This window comes from Sinohyriopsis cumingii, chromosome 2 (genome assembly GCF_028554795.1).
Source record: "Sinohyriopsis cumingii isolate HCF-2022 chromosome 2, ASM2855479v2, whole genome shotgun sequence".
Taxonomy (NCBI): domain Eukaryota; kingdom Metazoa; phylum Mollusca; class Bivalvia; order Unionida; family Unionidae; genus Sinohyriopsis; species Sinohyriopsis cumingii.
In genome coordinates this window covers 126,662,765-126,680,782 of record NC_142962.1, presented here as the reverse complement: position 1 = coordinate 126,680,782, position 18,018 = coordinate 126,662,765, and the positions used below count along the sequence as shown (strand labels likewise).

Here is an 18,018-nt window from a genome sequence, read left to right as displayed (position 1 = left end):
TGATAATACCACTGACATAACAAAGTACTAACTACGAAATGACTACATTCCACTGAGTTGCATGACATAACAAAAGATGGACACCATTACAGTGAGCTGCATGATATGATATCACTGACATAACAAAGGACTAACTACATTCCCTTGAGATGCATGATATCATACCACTAACATAACAAAGGATTGACTATATTTCTTTGAATTGCTTGATACAACAAAAGGCTGACAATATTCCCTTGAGTTGCATGACATAACAAAAGACTAACTATGGACTGACTACATTCTATTGAGCTGCATGACATAACAAAAGATTGATTCCATTACCTTGAGTTGCATGATATAATATCACTGACAAAACAAACGACTAACTAAGGACTGATGACATTCTCTTGAGTTGCATGACAAAACAAAGGACTGACTACATTCCCTTAACTTGCATGATATACCACTGATATAACAAAGGACTGACATGAGTTGCATGACAAAACAAAGGACTGACTACATTCCCTTAAGTTGAATGATATCATAGAACTGACACAACAAAGGACTGACTACATTCCCTTAACTTGCATATCATATAACTGACATAATAAAGGACTGACTACATTCCCTTAACTTGCATGATATCAGAGAACTGACACAACAAAGGACTGACTACATTCCCTTAAGTTGAATGATATCAGAGAACTGACACAACAAAGGACTGACTACATTCCCTTGAGTTGCATATCATATCACTGACATAACAAAGGACTGACTACATTCCCATAACTTGCATGATATCAGAGAACTGACACAACAAAGGACTGACTACATTCCCTTAACTTGCATGATATCACAGAACTAACACAACAAAGGACTGACTACATTCCCTTAACTTGCATGATATCATAGAATTGACACAACAAAGGACTGACTACATTCCCTTAACTTGCATGATATCACAGAACTGACACAACAAAGGACTGACTACATTCCCTTGAGTTGCATATCATATCACTGACATAATAAAGGACTGACTACATTCCCTTGAGTTGCGTATCACATCACAGAACTGACACAACAAAGGACTGACTACATTCCCTTAACTTGCATGATATCACAGAACTGACACAACAAAGGACTGACTACATTCCCTTGAGTTGCATATCATATCACTGACAAAACAAAGGACTGACTACATTCCCTTAACTTGCATATCATATCACTGACATAACAAAGGACTGACTACATTCCCTTAACTTGCATGATATCATAGAATTGACACAACAAAGGACTGACTACATTCCCTTAACTTGCATGATATCATAGAATTGACACAACAAAGGACAGACTACATTCCCTTGAGTTGCATATCATATCACTGACATAAATAGGAATGACTACATTCCCTTAACTTGCATGATATCAGAGAACTGACACAACAAAGGACTGACTACATTCCCTTAACTTGCATAATATCAGAGAACTGACACAACAAAGGACTGACTACATTCCCTTGAGTTGCATATCATATCACTGACATAATAAAGGACTGACTACATTCCCTTGAGTTGCATATCACATCACAGAACTGACACAACAAAGGACTGACTCATTCCCTTAACTTGCATGATATCACAGAACTGACACAACAAAGGACTGACTACATTCCCTTAACTTGCATGATATCATAGAATTGACACAACAAAGGACTGACTACATTCCCTTAACTTGCATGATATCACAGAACTGACACAACAAAGGATTGACTACATTCCCTAGAGTTGCATGATATACCATTGATATAACAAAGGACTGACATGAGTTGCATGACAAAACAAAGGACTGACTACATTCCCTTAAGTTGAATGATATCACACAACTGACACAACAAAGGACTGACTACATTCCCTTGAGTTGCATATCATATCACTGACATAACAAAGGACTGACTACATTCCCTTAACTTGCATGATATCACAGAACTGACACAACAAAGGACTGACTACATTCCCTTAACTTGCATGATATCACAGAACTGACACAACAAAGGACTGACTACATTCCCTTAACTTGCATGATATCACAGAACTGACACAACAAAGGACTGACTACATTCCCTTGAGTTGCATATCATATCATGACATAAAGGACTGACTACATTCCCTTGAGTTGCATATCATATCATAGAACTGACACAACAAAGGACTGACTACATTCCCTTAACTTGCATGATATCACAGAACTGACACAACAAAGGACTGACTACATTCCCTTAACTTGCATGATATACAGAACTGACACAACAAAGGACTGACTACATTCCCTTAACCTGCATGATATCACAGAACTGACACAACAAAGGACTGACTACATTCCCTTGAGTTGCATATCATGTCACTGACATAACAAAGGACTGACTACATTCCCTTGAGTTGCATATCATATCACTGACATAACAAAGGACTGACTACATTCCCTTAACTTGCATGATATCATAGAATTGACACAACAAAGGACTGACTACATTCCCTTAACTTGCATGATATCATAGAATTGACACAACAAAGGACTAACTACATTCCCTTAACTTGCATGATATCATAGAATTGACACAACAAAGGACTGACTACATTCCCTTGAGTTGCATATCATATCACTGACTTAACAAAGGACTGACTACATTCCCTTAACTTGCATGATATCATAGAACTGACACAACAAAGGACTGACTACATTCCCTTAACTTGCATGATATCATAGAATTGACACAACAAAGGACTGACTACATTCCCTTAACTTGCATGATATCACAGAACTGACACAACAAAGGACTGACTACATTCCCTTAACTTGCATGATATACAGAACTGACATAACAAAGGACTGACTACATTCCCTTAACTTGCATGATATACAGAACTGACATAACAAAGGACTGACTACATTCCCTTAACTTGCATGATATCAAAGAATTGACACAACAAAGGACTGACTACATTCCCTTGAGTTGCATATCATATCACTGACATAACAAAGGACTGACTACATTCCCTTAACTTGCATGATATCATAGAATTGACACAACAAAGGACTGACTACATTCCCTTAACTTGCATGATATCATAGAATTGACACAACAAAGGACTGACTACATTCCCTTGAGTTGCATATCATATCACTGACATAACAAAGGACTGACTACATTCCCTTAACTTGCATGATATCATAGAATTGACACAACAAAGGACTGACTACATTCCCTTAACTTGCATGATATCATAGAATTGACACAACAAAGGACTGACTACATTCCCTTAACTTGCATGATATCATAGAATTGACACAACAAAGGACTGACTACATTCCCTTGAGTTGCATATCATATCACTGACTTAACAAAGGACTGACTACATTCCCTTAACTTGCATGATATCATAGAACTGACACAACAAAGGACTGACTACATTCCCTTAACTTGCATGATATCATAGAATTGACACAACAAAGGACTGACTACATTCCCTTAACTTGCATGATATCACAGAACTGACACAACAAAGGACTGACTACATTCCCTTAACTTGCATGATATACAGAACTGACACAACAAAGGACTGACTACATTCCCTTAACTTGCATGATATACAGAACTGACATAACAAAGGACTGACTACATTCCCTTAACTTGCATGATATCAAAGAACTGACACAACAAAGGACTGACTACATTCCCTTGAGTTGCATATCATATCACTGACATAACAAAGGACTGACTACATTCCCTTAACTTGCATGATATCATAGAATTGACACAACAAAGGACTGACTACATTCCCTTAACTTGCATGATATCATAGAATTGACACAACAAAGGACTGACTACATTCCCTTAACTTGCATGATATCATAGAATTGACACAACAAAGGACAGACTACATTCCCTTGAGTTGCATATCATATCACTGACATAACAAAGGACTGACTACATTCCCTTAACTTGCATGATATCACAGAACTGACACAACAAAGGACTGACTACATCCCCTTAACTTGCATGATATCATAGAATAGACACAACAAAGGACTGACTACATTCCCTTGAGTTGCTTGATATAACAACAATGATTGAAATTTAAAGGTTCACTTACAATTCAGGTTATCTAGAGGATTGGAAGAAGCCCCTGGTGCTGGTTTGGTTGTTGCCTGTTTCAAGGTCTCTGCAGTTACACCCTTATACTTGTCAACTGAAATGTACAACATTTTAGATATCAGTCTTATAAATATCATTTTAGATATCAGTCTTATAAATATCATTTTAGATATCAGTCTTATAAATATCATTTTAGTACTTTAAGTTAACATAGAGTACTTTGAACTTGGTCAATTCAAGTTACTGTGCAGAAACAAAACTGGTAGCAGATAGACAATATTATTACAAAATACACTCTACCTTATGGCAAGTGTATACAAGTCATATATAGTAGTACAATGGAACCCCACTATAATGTGATAATTTGGGTAAAAAAAATTGGATTGCATTAATAGCGGGGTTGCATTAAATCGGGGTTTTACAGTATTTTACTTTATTCAGAGAACAACGCATTGGCACATATAAGTTTATTCATGTCTAATGTATATCATGAATAGGGTATCAACACCATTTACTACTGTGCCGTCATGGCATGCAATTCATCCACAATCCATGTAATTCGATTTGAAAAATTGCACACAGATTTAAAATATTCAATAATTTTGTCCCAGATCATTGTGTCTGAATTCAATGTCTAATATATAGCATGAACAGAGTATTAACACCGTTTACTTACTGTCTGATATCGTACCGTCATGGCATGCAGTTAATCCACAATACATGTAATTCCATTGCAAAAACTGCATACATATTTAAACTATTCAGTAATTTTGTCACTGATCATTATGTGTCTGAATTCAATGGGAAAAATTATCAGCAAAATTAGGTTAAGAAAGACAAAGCACATGTATGGTTCATTATATTCCTGAGACTACAAATGGTGTCTGTATAAATTTCATACTGCTAAAATTGTTTTATATGCGTTTCTGTGTACCTTTATCCATTGTAAATTTAAAATAATTAACACTTGTACACCTATTCATTTGAACAAATACAGCAAGAATAATTAACAAACAACACATGCTTTCAGTGTGCATATAACTTTTACTTCAGATTTTATGAATATCGAAAGAAACATGTGAAAAATACTTTTATAAAGATTTTTAAGATGAACACTTACAATTTCATACCCTTTCAATTTCCAGCTATTTACTGGTCAACGGATTGCATCTAATAACACTGCCAAGCCCAGCAAACATGTTGGCGGCTTTTGTTTTTTGATGTTTATTAAATTGTGAGAATCTTTTATCAACCATGGCATTGTCTGTTGCTTGGTTGTGTATGCAGTTAAAGAAAAAAACACGTCGACTATTGTTTCAGCAATGATTGTATACAGAATTAATTTAAGACAATCACAAAGATGACTTACTGGCTTTACTCATGGATCAGTAATAAGTAACATTTCCGATAATATTTATTTTGGCTTTATACTTCAAGAACCTGGTGAAATTGTTAAATTTCAGAAGCCACACCATGTTCGTATTATATTTGAATTCAAACACGAACTCTTCCCCCAAAATGATAATAAACATTTTACACACTATTTCTTAAACTTTAAAAAAATATTTTCCAGGTATGAGAAAAATACATGTACATGTATTTAAAATTTCAGGAACCATGCCACAATTGCTTTATATATGAATTCATACATTATCTCTTCCCAAAAATGATAATTTATACACCATTTCACGTACTTTGAAGAAAAAAAATATTTCTTCATGTGCAAATGAATATATGAAATTTAGAGAGCCACACCACAACCACATTATATCCAAATTCATGTTATTGCAGGGCGCGTTATAGTGGGGTAACACTTTAGCTCCTTCACCAAATTTACATTAATTTTGCATGTAACAATGGAGTTAAAATCTTAACATTAAAATCAATAGGTTTCTGCTTCGAACAATAGGCAAAGTGATATAATGTTTCAGAAAACAAAAAAAGACAAAAGCAAGATAGCTTTGTTATGGGTAGCACCTTGTTCATGGATGGACATTGCTAGTAATATGACCTCCTACACCTTTCGTGTCTGTGCATTAATTGTTCCTGCAGACTAAATGTACATCCACTGTGGATTTTCTGGTCCCATGAATATAAACCAGATCAGCAACAAAAAAGAGTAAATGTGAATTTAAAGTAGGCACTGAGAAATGTCATGAGCAATATTTGAGGCTGAATCTGTTTTTCTCTCTACTTACTGAAATCAGAAAATATTTATCAGCAGCTGAAAAGGTTTGCAAATTTATCAATAAAACAAATGTGCAAAATGATTAGTTTTGAAAATTCTTTATCTCACGCATTTAGGCCTAAGTAAGCAGAGTTGCTATAAATAAATACATCTTACAAGAACCAGATATTTAATATAAAACTGGTTAGCATAACAACAAAATATTCCAAATTGCTGATAAAGGACTCTCATTTAGAAAAGTAGTAATGTAGTAATGCAAAAAATGTAAACAATGTAGTGAAATACCGAACCTGTAAATTTTTCATATATATCATACAACAATTCCACTTTTTCCCCTATTATTCAAGTGGATGAGGGTCAAATTCAGTTCAAGAAATTTCTTGTCATACACTTAAATACATGTCTTTGCTTCTGAATAGCATCTAATATAGTACTTTCTGGATAAAACCCTTTTATGCCTACACTACTTAATTACATTAAATAAAAATAATTAAAATAAATATTTTTTGCAATATAATGCTAATTTGTAAGCAGGTACATTTTTTGTATGATAATTATTATACGTCCATGCAGTTTCATCATTATCATCATATATGTGCAGGCTTTTATTACAGAGGCCGTAAGTTAAGATTCAAAAACAGTAGCTTTTATCTGGAGACTTTCATATGTTTGTAAATTTAATTTATATTTGATTTAATTTAATTGTTTGTTTGTTAGTTTTACAAAAATTTTTTATTCCATTACATGCTATTGTAATGTAAGTTTATATACTGGATTTTACAGACTGCGTGGTGTTACAACTCTATGGTCTTAACTAAGTAACAGTAATGAGGAAAAACCAACAAGTTTTGTAAAATTCAACAAATAATTTATTTCCATAGATATGTTTTCCAAATTAATATGAAGGTTTTTCTCTATAAATCGGTTCCTATATAACCAATGAAAACACTATACTCTATATTTTCAAAGCAGAACATTTACTTCAATTTATTTTTTAAAATAAAAGTGGTGTTTGGCAATTTCAAAATTACAACAACAAAAAATAGTCAGGTCAAACTGATTTGAATTTCTGGAAAATGTAAAATCCAGTAAATAAAATTACACTACAATAGCATGTAATGGAATTTTTAAAAATTTTAAAACTAACAAACAAACAATTAAATCAAAATATAAATTAAATTAAATATACATAACAATTAAACTGCAAGTCTTCATGTCCTGCTTGTTTTTACATAAAGATATGGTAAAAGACTGCATGGTGTTACAACTTTATGATCTTAACTAAGTAACATAAAACAGCAAAAACTAACAAGTTTTGTAAAATTCAAAAAATAATTTATTTCCGTAGAATACAAAGTGAAAATTTAAAAAAGAACTTACAGTAATGTGAATTAAATCCCAAACAGTCCTCAATGTTTCCATAAGTCCAAATGTAAAGAGTCCCAAATAAATTCCAGTGGTTTTCCAAAATAAATTGCAATAATAAACATGCTGATGTGCCCATCGCCTCAAAGTCTTGATGTATCAAAATGATATAATCAAAATGTCCTTGAACGAATTCACAATAGTTAGACAATAATGATTTAGTCCAAGAATTATTAATAAGCACTTTGTAATTCCAGTGAATAATTAAACAAATATATCATGCCCAATTAAAAATTAACAGAACAATAAGACTGATTCTACTTCAGATGTTAAGGTACGAATGAGCAATTTTAATATAATCAACCTTAATATAAAAACTTAAGACAATTTAAGAATCAGGATGAGGCTCATTTTCCTATCAAATTCATTTCCAGAACATTCCAGGTTGTAAACATGATCAGGTCTATAACTAAAAATTTAGTAAAGAACATATAAAACAGCATTTACACCAGGAATTCCCAAGGGGAACACCAATGTCCTAAAATTCAAACTCAAGTAAACATGTTTATGATCACAGATAAATATTAGCTATGTATTATGTTGTTTACAAAATAAATGTCCCTAGTCATGTAGGCCCTTAACCAAGGTCAATCACACAATATAGATATAAATAGTTGGCTTTAAGTTCCTCAACTTCATCCATGGCTATACTCCCATTTCTTTCCTTTTCTGATTTTCTCCTCATGCTCATTCTCTGCTTTATTCTTATCCAGATAGGCATGGTATTTATGTCTTGCAGAGGAGGCATATGTCATCATTTCATTGCTAATGATGATTTCCAAAGGTCCACCTGCTTTCCTCATTGTGTCAATGATTAGCCTTTGAGCTCTGAGGCTTTCTTTGCTGAGGTTCTCAACAGATACCCGTTTGCTGACAGAAAATCATCCCTCCACTGTTGCCTGCCCATGTGACAACAACAAAATTTTCTGGAGAACATTCCAAAGTTCAACATATTCCTTTCTTTTGGAAAGGAAGGAATAAAACACTTCATCATGGCTCTCATCTGTTCTATTGAAGCCTTTCAGGGGATGATTATCCAATTGGATAACTTCATTCACTAATATTCCATACTGAGTCAATATTAAATCGCATCAGGACTCTACTTCTCCTCCTGCCTCACACATAATTCTGAGGACCCTACAGAGTTTTGCTTCTCACTTTTTCTTATCTGATAATGTACAAAACGCCTTTCATTTACGTTTTATCCTTTTTCAGCCATTTTTTGTATTTCTCTTGTTCAAGCCAGATATTGTTGAAAGAGCAAAGAACTGGCATATTTAAACAAGAAGTGAAACGAAACTGAAGGCATAAATCGACTGAACAAAGTTTGAATCCTCAAGTGTGTTGCTTTTTGTGCACTTTCTACATAGAGTGAGCGCTTGTTCAATGTAATCAAAATTCAATTGGCTTAACAGTCTTGTTAAAAAAAATCATGAATTCGTGTAATGAACATTCTGACTGGCCAAAGCTGATGGACTCATCCAATCAAATTGAACGATTCATCAATGGCAAGAAGCCAGGATAACCGACTACATCCGAATTTACCGACCTTAGGCAGTTATATTTGTGATTATAATAATAATAATAATAATAATATTAATAATAATAATAATTAAAGAGGACTTTGTATAGTACCCAATCTTTAGATGCTCTAAGTGCTTTACAACATTAGATAACACCTAAAAACATATATAATGATAAGATTGTGAAAAACAAACACCATGAAATTAGAAGAAAAAAAAACGTGCTAACATAGTTATAGTGCTGACTTCCTTTGACGATATGTGTAGCCGGCTTGCTTTGATGAAGAGTGCATGTGTTATTGAAGTTGCCACCAAGGCCAGCTTTGGATGGCCAAACAAATGATCGTTTGTAATTGTGGCGGCAATGAAACTGAACGGGTCTTCAAAAGAAAGAAACCAAGAAAACTCAACTATAGTCTGACTATACATCCCTGTTTGTTTGTACCCCCAACCGATTTCAATAACAAAAACGTTTAATGTGATAAAAGGTGCACAGAATTAAGTCAATTAAATCATTGATTTATAATTTAAAACCTGACTGACCAGAATAGCACTAATACTGGCATCCCCTGCACCTTTCACGCTTAACGTACTTTCCATACTAACATGGCGCCATACTGCGTACATTATGGGCTACCTTATTTCCATCAGACAACACAATGATGTAGTTCATCCTTTTTGGTAATTGCCAGATAATTCCATAAATTACCATAACATTGAGAGTTTGGAATTATATCCCTTTGCACACAGGAACATAAAAATCAAACCGCTTGTTAAATCCATGTGATAGGCAAATTTGTTGTCATTCTTTTCCTTTGCTTGATTCGACATTGTAAATATCAGAAGCAGACGGTATATGAATGTACATCTGTAGTCGTGCACACACCCCTTTGCTGAAAACGTACTTATCCAGGAACTGGAAATGGATCTCGAGCACGTCCATCTATTATATTGAAAACTTCCATTAACCATGAAACACACAGAAGATGACAGTGTTAGAGCGACTCTACTCACAGTCAGGTTAGAAATTATAAATCAATGAATGAACTGACTAAGTTCCTTGCACATTTTATCACATTAAAGGTTTCCATTATTAAAATCGGTAGGGGGGATACAAACAAACGGGTTGGTATAGTCATACTATACATTTGAATCTAACAACCTTGGGCAATTTTATTTGTGATTATGGAAAGAAATTTAAAAATTTGGGTTTATTTCAATTTTCAAAGACTTTTAGAAACCTCCTGGTAATCTGCTCAATTTTCCCAAACTTTCAAGGCCTTGAAAATGCTACCTCATTTTTCCCAAACTCTCAAAGACCTTCAGAGACTGTACGAACCCTGTATAAGCAAATCAAAACACTTTTAACCAAAACTTTCTAAATCCATCAAGAGCTTCAGGAAATATGCGCAATGGACAAAATTTTCAAGGGGCAATCATGCATGTCACAAATAAATTAGCTTCATGATGATTCATCCCAGGTATTACAAAAAAAGCATCCAGGAGTTTAGGACATATAAGCAAATGAATAAACTTGTATCAAACCTGTAAAATAAATCAGCGTATATTTTCTATGACTCTGACTTTGGCCACAAGAAATATTGGGTGAGTGAGCACGCCAAAGAATACACTGATGGCTCAAAAAAAGATCAGCTTTATCCTCTGTAATACTCTGGAAAGTGATAGATCAAATATTTTACCATTATCTCCATATTCCAGCCGGACAGCATATGCCAGCAACCATTCTATCACACAATTTTTCTCACTCTGCTGATACGGACAGTCAAGATCCATCAGGTACTGTAAAAAAAAATTAGTATCGTCAGAAATAACAATACTTGCTGACACTTCTTGCATAAGACATAATTCAACAAAAAAAAAACATTATCTGAAATAACAATACTTGCTGACACTTCTTGCGTAAGACAATTCAATTTAAAAAAACATTATCTGATTATCATGTGAAATAACAATACTTTCTGACACTTTTTGCATAAGACACTATTCAATTAAAAAAACAATTATCATCTGAAATAATACTTTCTGACACTTCTTGCATAAGACACTATACAAATAAATAAAAACATTGTCACCTGAAATAACAATATTTGCTGACACTTCTTGCATAAGACACTATTCAATTAAAAAAACAATTATCATCTGAAATAACAATACTTTCTGACACTTCTTGCATAAGACACTATACAAATAAATAAAAACATTGTCACCTGAAATAACAATATTTTGACACTTCTTGCATAAGACACTATTCAATAATAAAAAAAAGAAAATATTATCATCTGAAATAGTGGCCCCGAGTGGCTGAGTGGTCTAAAGCACTCTCCGTTACGGATAACTGCTATCTCACCTCTGTCTGCGTGGGTTCGAGTCTCAGATTCACCCAATGTGGGTATGTGAGAAAGCCTGCCAGTAGCTTCTCGTGGGTCGGTGGTTCTTTCTGGAGGTTTTCCTGGGTTCTTCCTCCACCATTAATACTGACCGCCATGTATAGCCTATCATACATAAATTTAATTGTTCCACTGCATGTGCCATGATGAAACTGAGTGATAAATTCATAGTTTAGTCCTTCAGTGACAAATGGTGCAAACTGTGTATTTATTTTCACAATGGTTGTCTCCCTTGGTATATAGATAACAAAATGCTGTTGAGTGATTGAAGCTATTGCAAGCACTTTTCAGAAAAGGGGATCCAACTCTTTTTTTTATCTAAGTTTTTCTAACACATGCAGTGAAGGGATGGATGGCATGGTCAGGCTATGGGGTTTAGGAAACATAAACTAACCCAAAACCTTAATGTGCATTTTCTATAATCGAAAATATGACTTCAAGGTCAACAGGGCAATTGAGTGTACAATGGAATGTATTGCCTTAGCTTCATAATGATTCACCTCAAGTATGAATAAAATTAATAAAGGGGGTTAGGAAATAAAAGCAAATAAAACACCTTAACCAAAACCATAACACAAACTTTCTATGACTATTACTATGACCCCATGGTCAAAGGCGCAATCAAGCATGTTGCAGAATTAACTGTCTTAGGTTCAAATAAGTTCATTTCCTCACACATATGGCAGCTGCATTAGGTTAAATCTTGAGACCATTTGTGATCTCTTATGATCCAAAGTAAATAATCGTAACAAAATTTTTTATCCTGACACTAAATCCACAAGCTATCTTTCATACCTGACTTTGAAACTCTGAAGCAGTTTATGAACTGCTGTAAATTGGCAGTGTTGACTTTCTGTTGTGGAAAACTAATGTGATGACAATATTGTGTCCAACATTTTAAAAAATGTATCTGATGGTAGTTTGGCATCATTTGCACAAATTGGAAACCCCTTCATGGAAGGATATTTTCTATAAAATTTGGTCAAATTTTGTTGATGGCTTTTGAGAAATTGTTTAGAGGTCTGTCTAGTTTTAGTATTGGCAGCCACATTAGATAGTGGATTGGTATAATTTGAACAAATTTTAAACAGCTTCTTACCAGAAAGGTTTTCTTCATATTTGCTCCATTCTGCCAAGTGGTTTTTGAGAAGCTGTAAATAGCATTTGTGAACAGATGGTACAAGACTGACTAAGAACCATACCATAAGCTCCACTGGTTTTATAACCAGTAAAGCTAATATAAGCAGGGCCCTACACATGATGTCTATGTACTAGTGAGAAAAAAAAAGGGGGGGGATGTGTTTCCTACACAAAAGGCCAAGGTGGGCCTGAGATTGATCACCTGGCAGACATGTACAGGGCCATATGCTTGGGAAGTTAACCTGGCAAACTCTTTTAACATGTTCCTGTCTGACATATCAAGTTTTTCTTTTTAATATTTTTTAGTAAATGGACGTCATACTGAAAGGGAGATTTGCACCATTTGTGCAGCTGTGAAAGGCCTAAAACTTCTGTGTTTTTTTACTTTTAGTAATGTGGCCAAATTTCATAGCAGACTGACACCATTTGTATAAGCCAACAAGGCTTTACCAGGATATATGTACTTTTGGACAAATTCTGTTCAGCCTGTTTTTTTTATATAAGTTTTTGAAAGGTTTGTCTATTTTTAGTAACATTGCTAATATCTGATGGTGGCTCATCTTCATCATCTGTACAATATAAGGCTTTTATGCCTGTATCTTTGTCAAATTTTTATAAAAAAAGTTTCCTCCTTATTTTTAGTAATGCTAGCCAGATGTGATGGCAGATCTATATAATTTATATAAATGTAAAAGATTTTCATGCTCTGAATACTTTCTGTCAGACTATTTCAGCAATGTTTTAGAAGCCATTTATAGGCTTTTCAATCTTTAGTAATGGTGGTCATATTGGATGTTGGATGGGCATTGTTTGAACAAATCTGAAAGGTCTTTATGCCCAAATGCATTCGTCAAAGTTAGTCCAGCCGTTTTGGACAAGAAGTTATATAAACATTCTTCTATTGTGAGTAACAATGACAATATTTAATGGCACAATGACATTTGCACCAACTTAAAAATGCTCTTTATGCCAAAGTGTTTTCCGTCAAAATGTGGTCAAAACCAGTCTGGCTGTTCTTGAGAAAATGGAGTGTCTATATTTGATGGCAGATCTGCATCATTTGTAAACTTGCATTTATGCTATGTTACTTAATTTGGACTAATTCTGCTCAACCTTTCTGTCTCTGAAATGGATTTACAGTATTAGTAACGGTGGCCATATCACATGATGGATCAGCATCATCTGTAAAGAATTCAAAAGGCATTCATGCCTGGTTGCTTCCTCTCAAATTTGGTCAAATTCTGTTTTAACAGTTTAAAAAAAAATGAACTAAAAGTTCAGTCATGGTGGCCTTAAGTGATGGTGAATCTGCATATTTGTAAAAATATGAATGGCCTTCAAGCCTGGATGCTTTCTTAAAAATGTGATCAAGACACAGGCAAAAGTGGTATGGAACAATATAACTTGCTATGATATGGGGCAGGTAGCAGCACTTCACTATTCTATTACTTTGATTACAGGAACCAAGTTGCACTCTGATGAAATATAAATAAACCTTTCATCCAACATCAGTGTTGTTCCTAGCCTCTCTTAGAAGGTACTGCACCCTGCCATCCCTAGATAATGCCCTGCCATGCCAAGAGGGTCTTAGAACTTCAGATATAAAAATATATTGCATGTGGTAATGTTAACGTTCATTGTAGGCATCAACTTGACATCATTTAAACCACACCAGACCCTTTTGTTTCATATCCAGTGCTGTTGTTGTTGTTGTTGTGGGGTTTAACGCCATATTTCAGCACATGATAGGCTATACATGGCGGCCAGTATTAATGGTGGAGGAAGAACCCGGGAAAACCCCGGAAAGAATCACCGACCCACGAGAAGCTACTGGCAAGCGTTCTCACATACCCACATTGGCCATATCCAGTGCAAATATTATCTTAATGCACTAACAGAGTGAATTAAAACGCATTCCTTGTAGCGAGGATGTCCCTAGAACAGACTTTACCACACTTACAATTTAGAGAGGTTGTCCACAAGAGATTTTACCGCACTTAAAATTTGGAGAGGTCGTCCCTAGCAGACTTAATCACACTTAAAATTCAGAGAGGTTGTCCTAAGGAGAGATTTTACCACTTAAAAATTAGAGAGGTTGTCCTCAGAAGAGACTTTACCACACTTAAAATTCAGAGAGGTTCTCCTTAGATAGAGTTCTTGGTAGGATTTTACAACTAAGAGTCCAGGACTCTCATTTTGGTAAAAATAAGGGTCCCACCAGTAAAAGTTGCAGTCCCAACCCATAAGGATATTGGGCATATCTGAAGAGGCTAAACATCCAGAAGAGAAGAACCAGTGGTTGTCACTGAGTTCAATTTTCCAAATTTTTTACACTACTGACATATAGTTCTTGTTTGTTGATTAGAATCAGACTGAATTTTGTCTATGCAAGGAAAGGACTTATTCCAAACACTAAGCCAGGTATCACACACATTCTTACACTTGGCTAATGTTCCATTTGAACTATCAGTTCTAGCAACTTTAGCACTCTTCTGAATCTCATACAATCTTCATCAATTTGCCCTTTAACAGTGAAATACTTATCCAAATTTGCAAATGGCATTTTATCTAAGTCTTGACATGTCTTGATTTCGAGGTCATAAACACCACTTATTCGGGTACAGTAGGAAATGAACAAGATAATGAATCCTAAAGTTGTTCACTTGATGTATTCTTATAATGACAATGCACAATGATCAATAAAGTACAATATTAAGAACTCTTTACACTTTGTAGAGCTTTGACCCAGTCTGGACTGCTTATGTTCCTGAGAGCGGCTCTGTCTTCAATTTTGTAATGCCTAACCTTCTGGTCTTCCAACCACACAACGATGCTTCGGAACTGATTCTCATCTGGACAAAATAAGAAAATTTGAAAATTTTTTGTTAGAATTCCATAAAATTCAGTTCTATTATTAGTCTATAAATGAATATTACTGATGACAGGAACGTTACAAAGTCTACATGTAGGAAGTTAAAGGAGGATGGAAAGTGGCTACATAAACCACCAGTGCGTACATTATTTCAAAATGTTATAGCATGATCATCATGTAATTTTGTAAGAAAAGTCAATCATACAAAAACTTAAAAGCTATATAGAAATTTTATGAAGGATTGGAATTTCAGAATGAAATTTACTATGACTGACTTTGTCATTAAAAGATGCAGACAGTACTACGAAAGCAAGTTCTTCTCCAACACTATTTTCTGTCTTTAATTACTGACTATAGCAGAAAACAACTGAACAGTGAGAAATTTCAGTATAGGACAGTCTTCCCCCTGGACATTTGCAGATCTCGGCTAGCCTAAATCAAATTCAATTACTTGGACTGACCTAGATGTCAAATCTACTTTCCCTTCTAAATGGTCACACTGCATCAATTCACTCATCATAGTATCCATAATATCTATCTGAAATTGACCACCTATTGGACCAGTATTATGTGTAATATCCCTCTCTAAACTGACCACCTATTAGACCAGTATTATGTGTAATATCCCTCTCTGAACTGACCACCTATTGGACCAGTATTATGTGTAATATCCCTCTCAGAACTAACAACCTACTGTACCAGTATTATGTGTAATATCCCCCTCTGAACTGACCACCTATTGCACCAGTATTATGTGTAATATCCCCCTCTGAACTGACCATCTATTGGACCAGTATTATGTGTAATATCCCCCTCTGAACTGACCACCTATTGGTCCAGTACCTGTTAACTGCTAAAATGTGCCAAATATGACAGACTGAAACCCAATATTTTATTTTGAACAAAGTTCTTTTAACAAAGCATGCATGTAAAATGTAAAACGTATGTTCTCTCGTACTCTTCTTTGCATGCCTACAACGAAGCAGCATCACTGTAAAGTTCGTTTGTTATGTCATTTCTTTTGATGCAGTTCCCATAATTCTACATTAAACTGTGATCTATACCAAAAACATACAGCAGAGCAACATGAATAACTTATGGAAAAACAAGCTGATAAGTAAAATCAGAGAAGGAAACTTAATTCTACATTTTTAAAGCTGTTCTTAATTTTATCATAATTTTGATGCTGTAAACATTTTCATAGCTAAAACAGCCAAATTATTAAAAAAAATAATTACTGCAAAGAACAAATTATTAGATTTTCATTTTGAAGTATTTTTCCAGTATACCAATCTCCTGACCATGCTGTTCAGAAACTTCAAAACTTCATGGCATTCATAATAATAATACTTATAGTATTAATAAAGACTTTATTTATAAAAGGTAACTCAGTTAGTTACAGAACTAATCTACCTTGAGGCCTTCTGGCTGTTATGTACAAAATAAACAGTGTATACAACATGATGTGAACAATCAGGCATGACACTAAATCAAAATATCAAGCCTGTGACATATGCACAGGCATCTGTGAACACACAAACATATATAAAATATAAAATATCATCCTGCATTGCAAAATTCAACAGAGAAAATGATGCAAAAGTACAGAAAAGCAGGCAATATTTGTATTACTAGAACTGTTCAAACGTCTTAAGATTTCATCCATTTGAGACATTATGAAAAGAAGAACCGGTAGGAACCAGCCTTATGTCACTGGGAATGTTGTTCCATACCAGTGGACCAGGATATTAAAAACTTTTTTTAAACAATTCCTTCATTGGCCTTAGTAGAATTAATTTTTACTTCTAACAGATCTTAAATTTGGAGTACCATCAGCATCTCTTTGGTTCAAGATATTGTTTAGAAAGACAGGAATAGCTTTCTGGATAATTTATACATTAGTTTGGCCTTCCTAAGACATGTCCTTTCATGTATTGTTAAAATCTTTATATTATTCATTGCATCCTGGAAGTTGTCAATATATTGATCTAGAATTAAATGGCAAGCCCTCTTTTGGAGTCTTAAAAGTGTTGTTATGTTTGAATTAGAGTTATTACCCCAAATTACATTACAATAGTCCAGATATGGCTGAATATAACTTTTATAAAAAAAATGACCCTATACTGAAGAGGGGTGTATCTTCTGATTTTTTTTCAGTAGCCAAAGATAAGTATTAACCTTTTTTGAAACATGTTTAATGTGAATAGACCAAGTAAGATTGTTATCTATGAATACACCAAGAATTTTATCACAAGAGGTCATAGTAAGGCTCACACTGTCAAACAGAACCTGGAGTTTGTTGCTATCCAGCCTTGCTTCTTTTATTG

The 18,018-nt window shown here is 34.4% G+C and overlaps 1 protein-coding gene across 1 annotated transcript in view; it reads right to left on the bottom strand.

The window, feature by feature from the left end:
• LOC149805775 (tRNA-splicing ligase complex subunit RTRAF-like) overlaps positions 1-18,018 on the bottom strand; it is a 52,267-nt gene that overhangs the window by 21,673 nt on the left and 12,576 nt on the right. The window contains exons 2-4 of the mRNA XM_089950463.1: positions 15,547-15,671; positions 10,972-11,071; positions 4,134-4,229 (exon numbers count right to left, since the gene is read on the bottom strand). Coding sequence (XP_089806589.1) covers positions 4,134-4,229; positions 10,972-11,071; positions 15,547-15,671 — 321 coding nt within the window. The remainder of the gene's footprint in view (positions 1-4,133; positions 4,230-10,971; positions 11,072-15,546; positions 15,672-18,018) is intronic.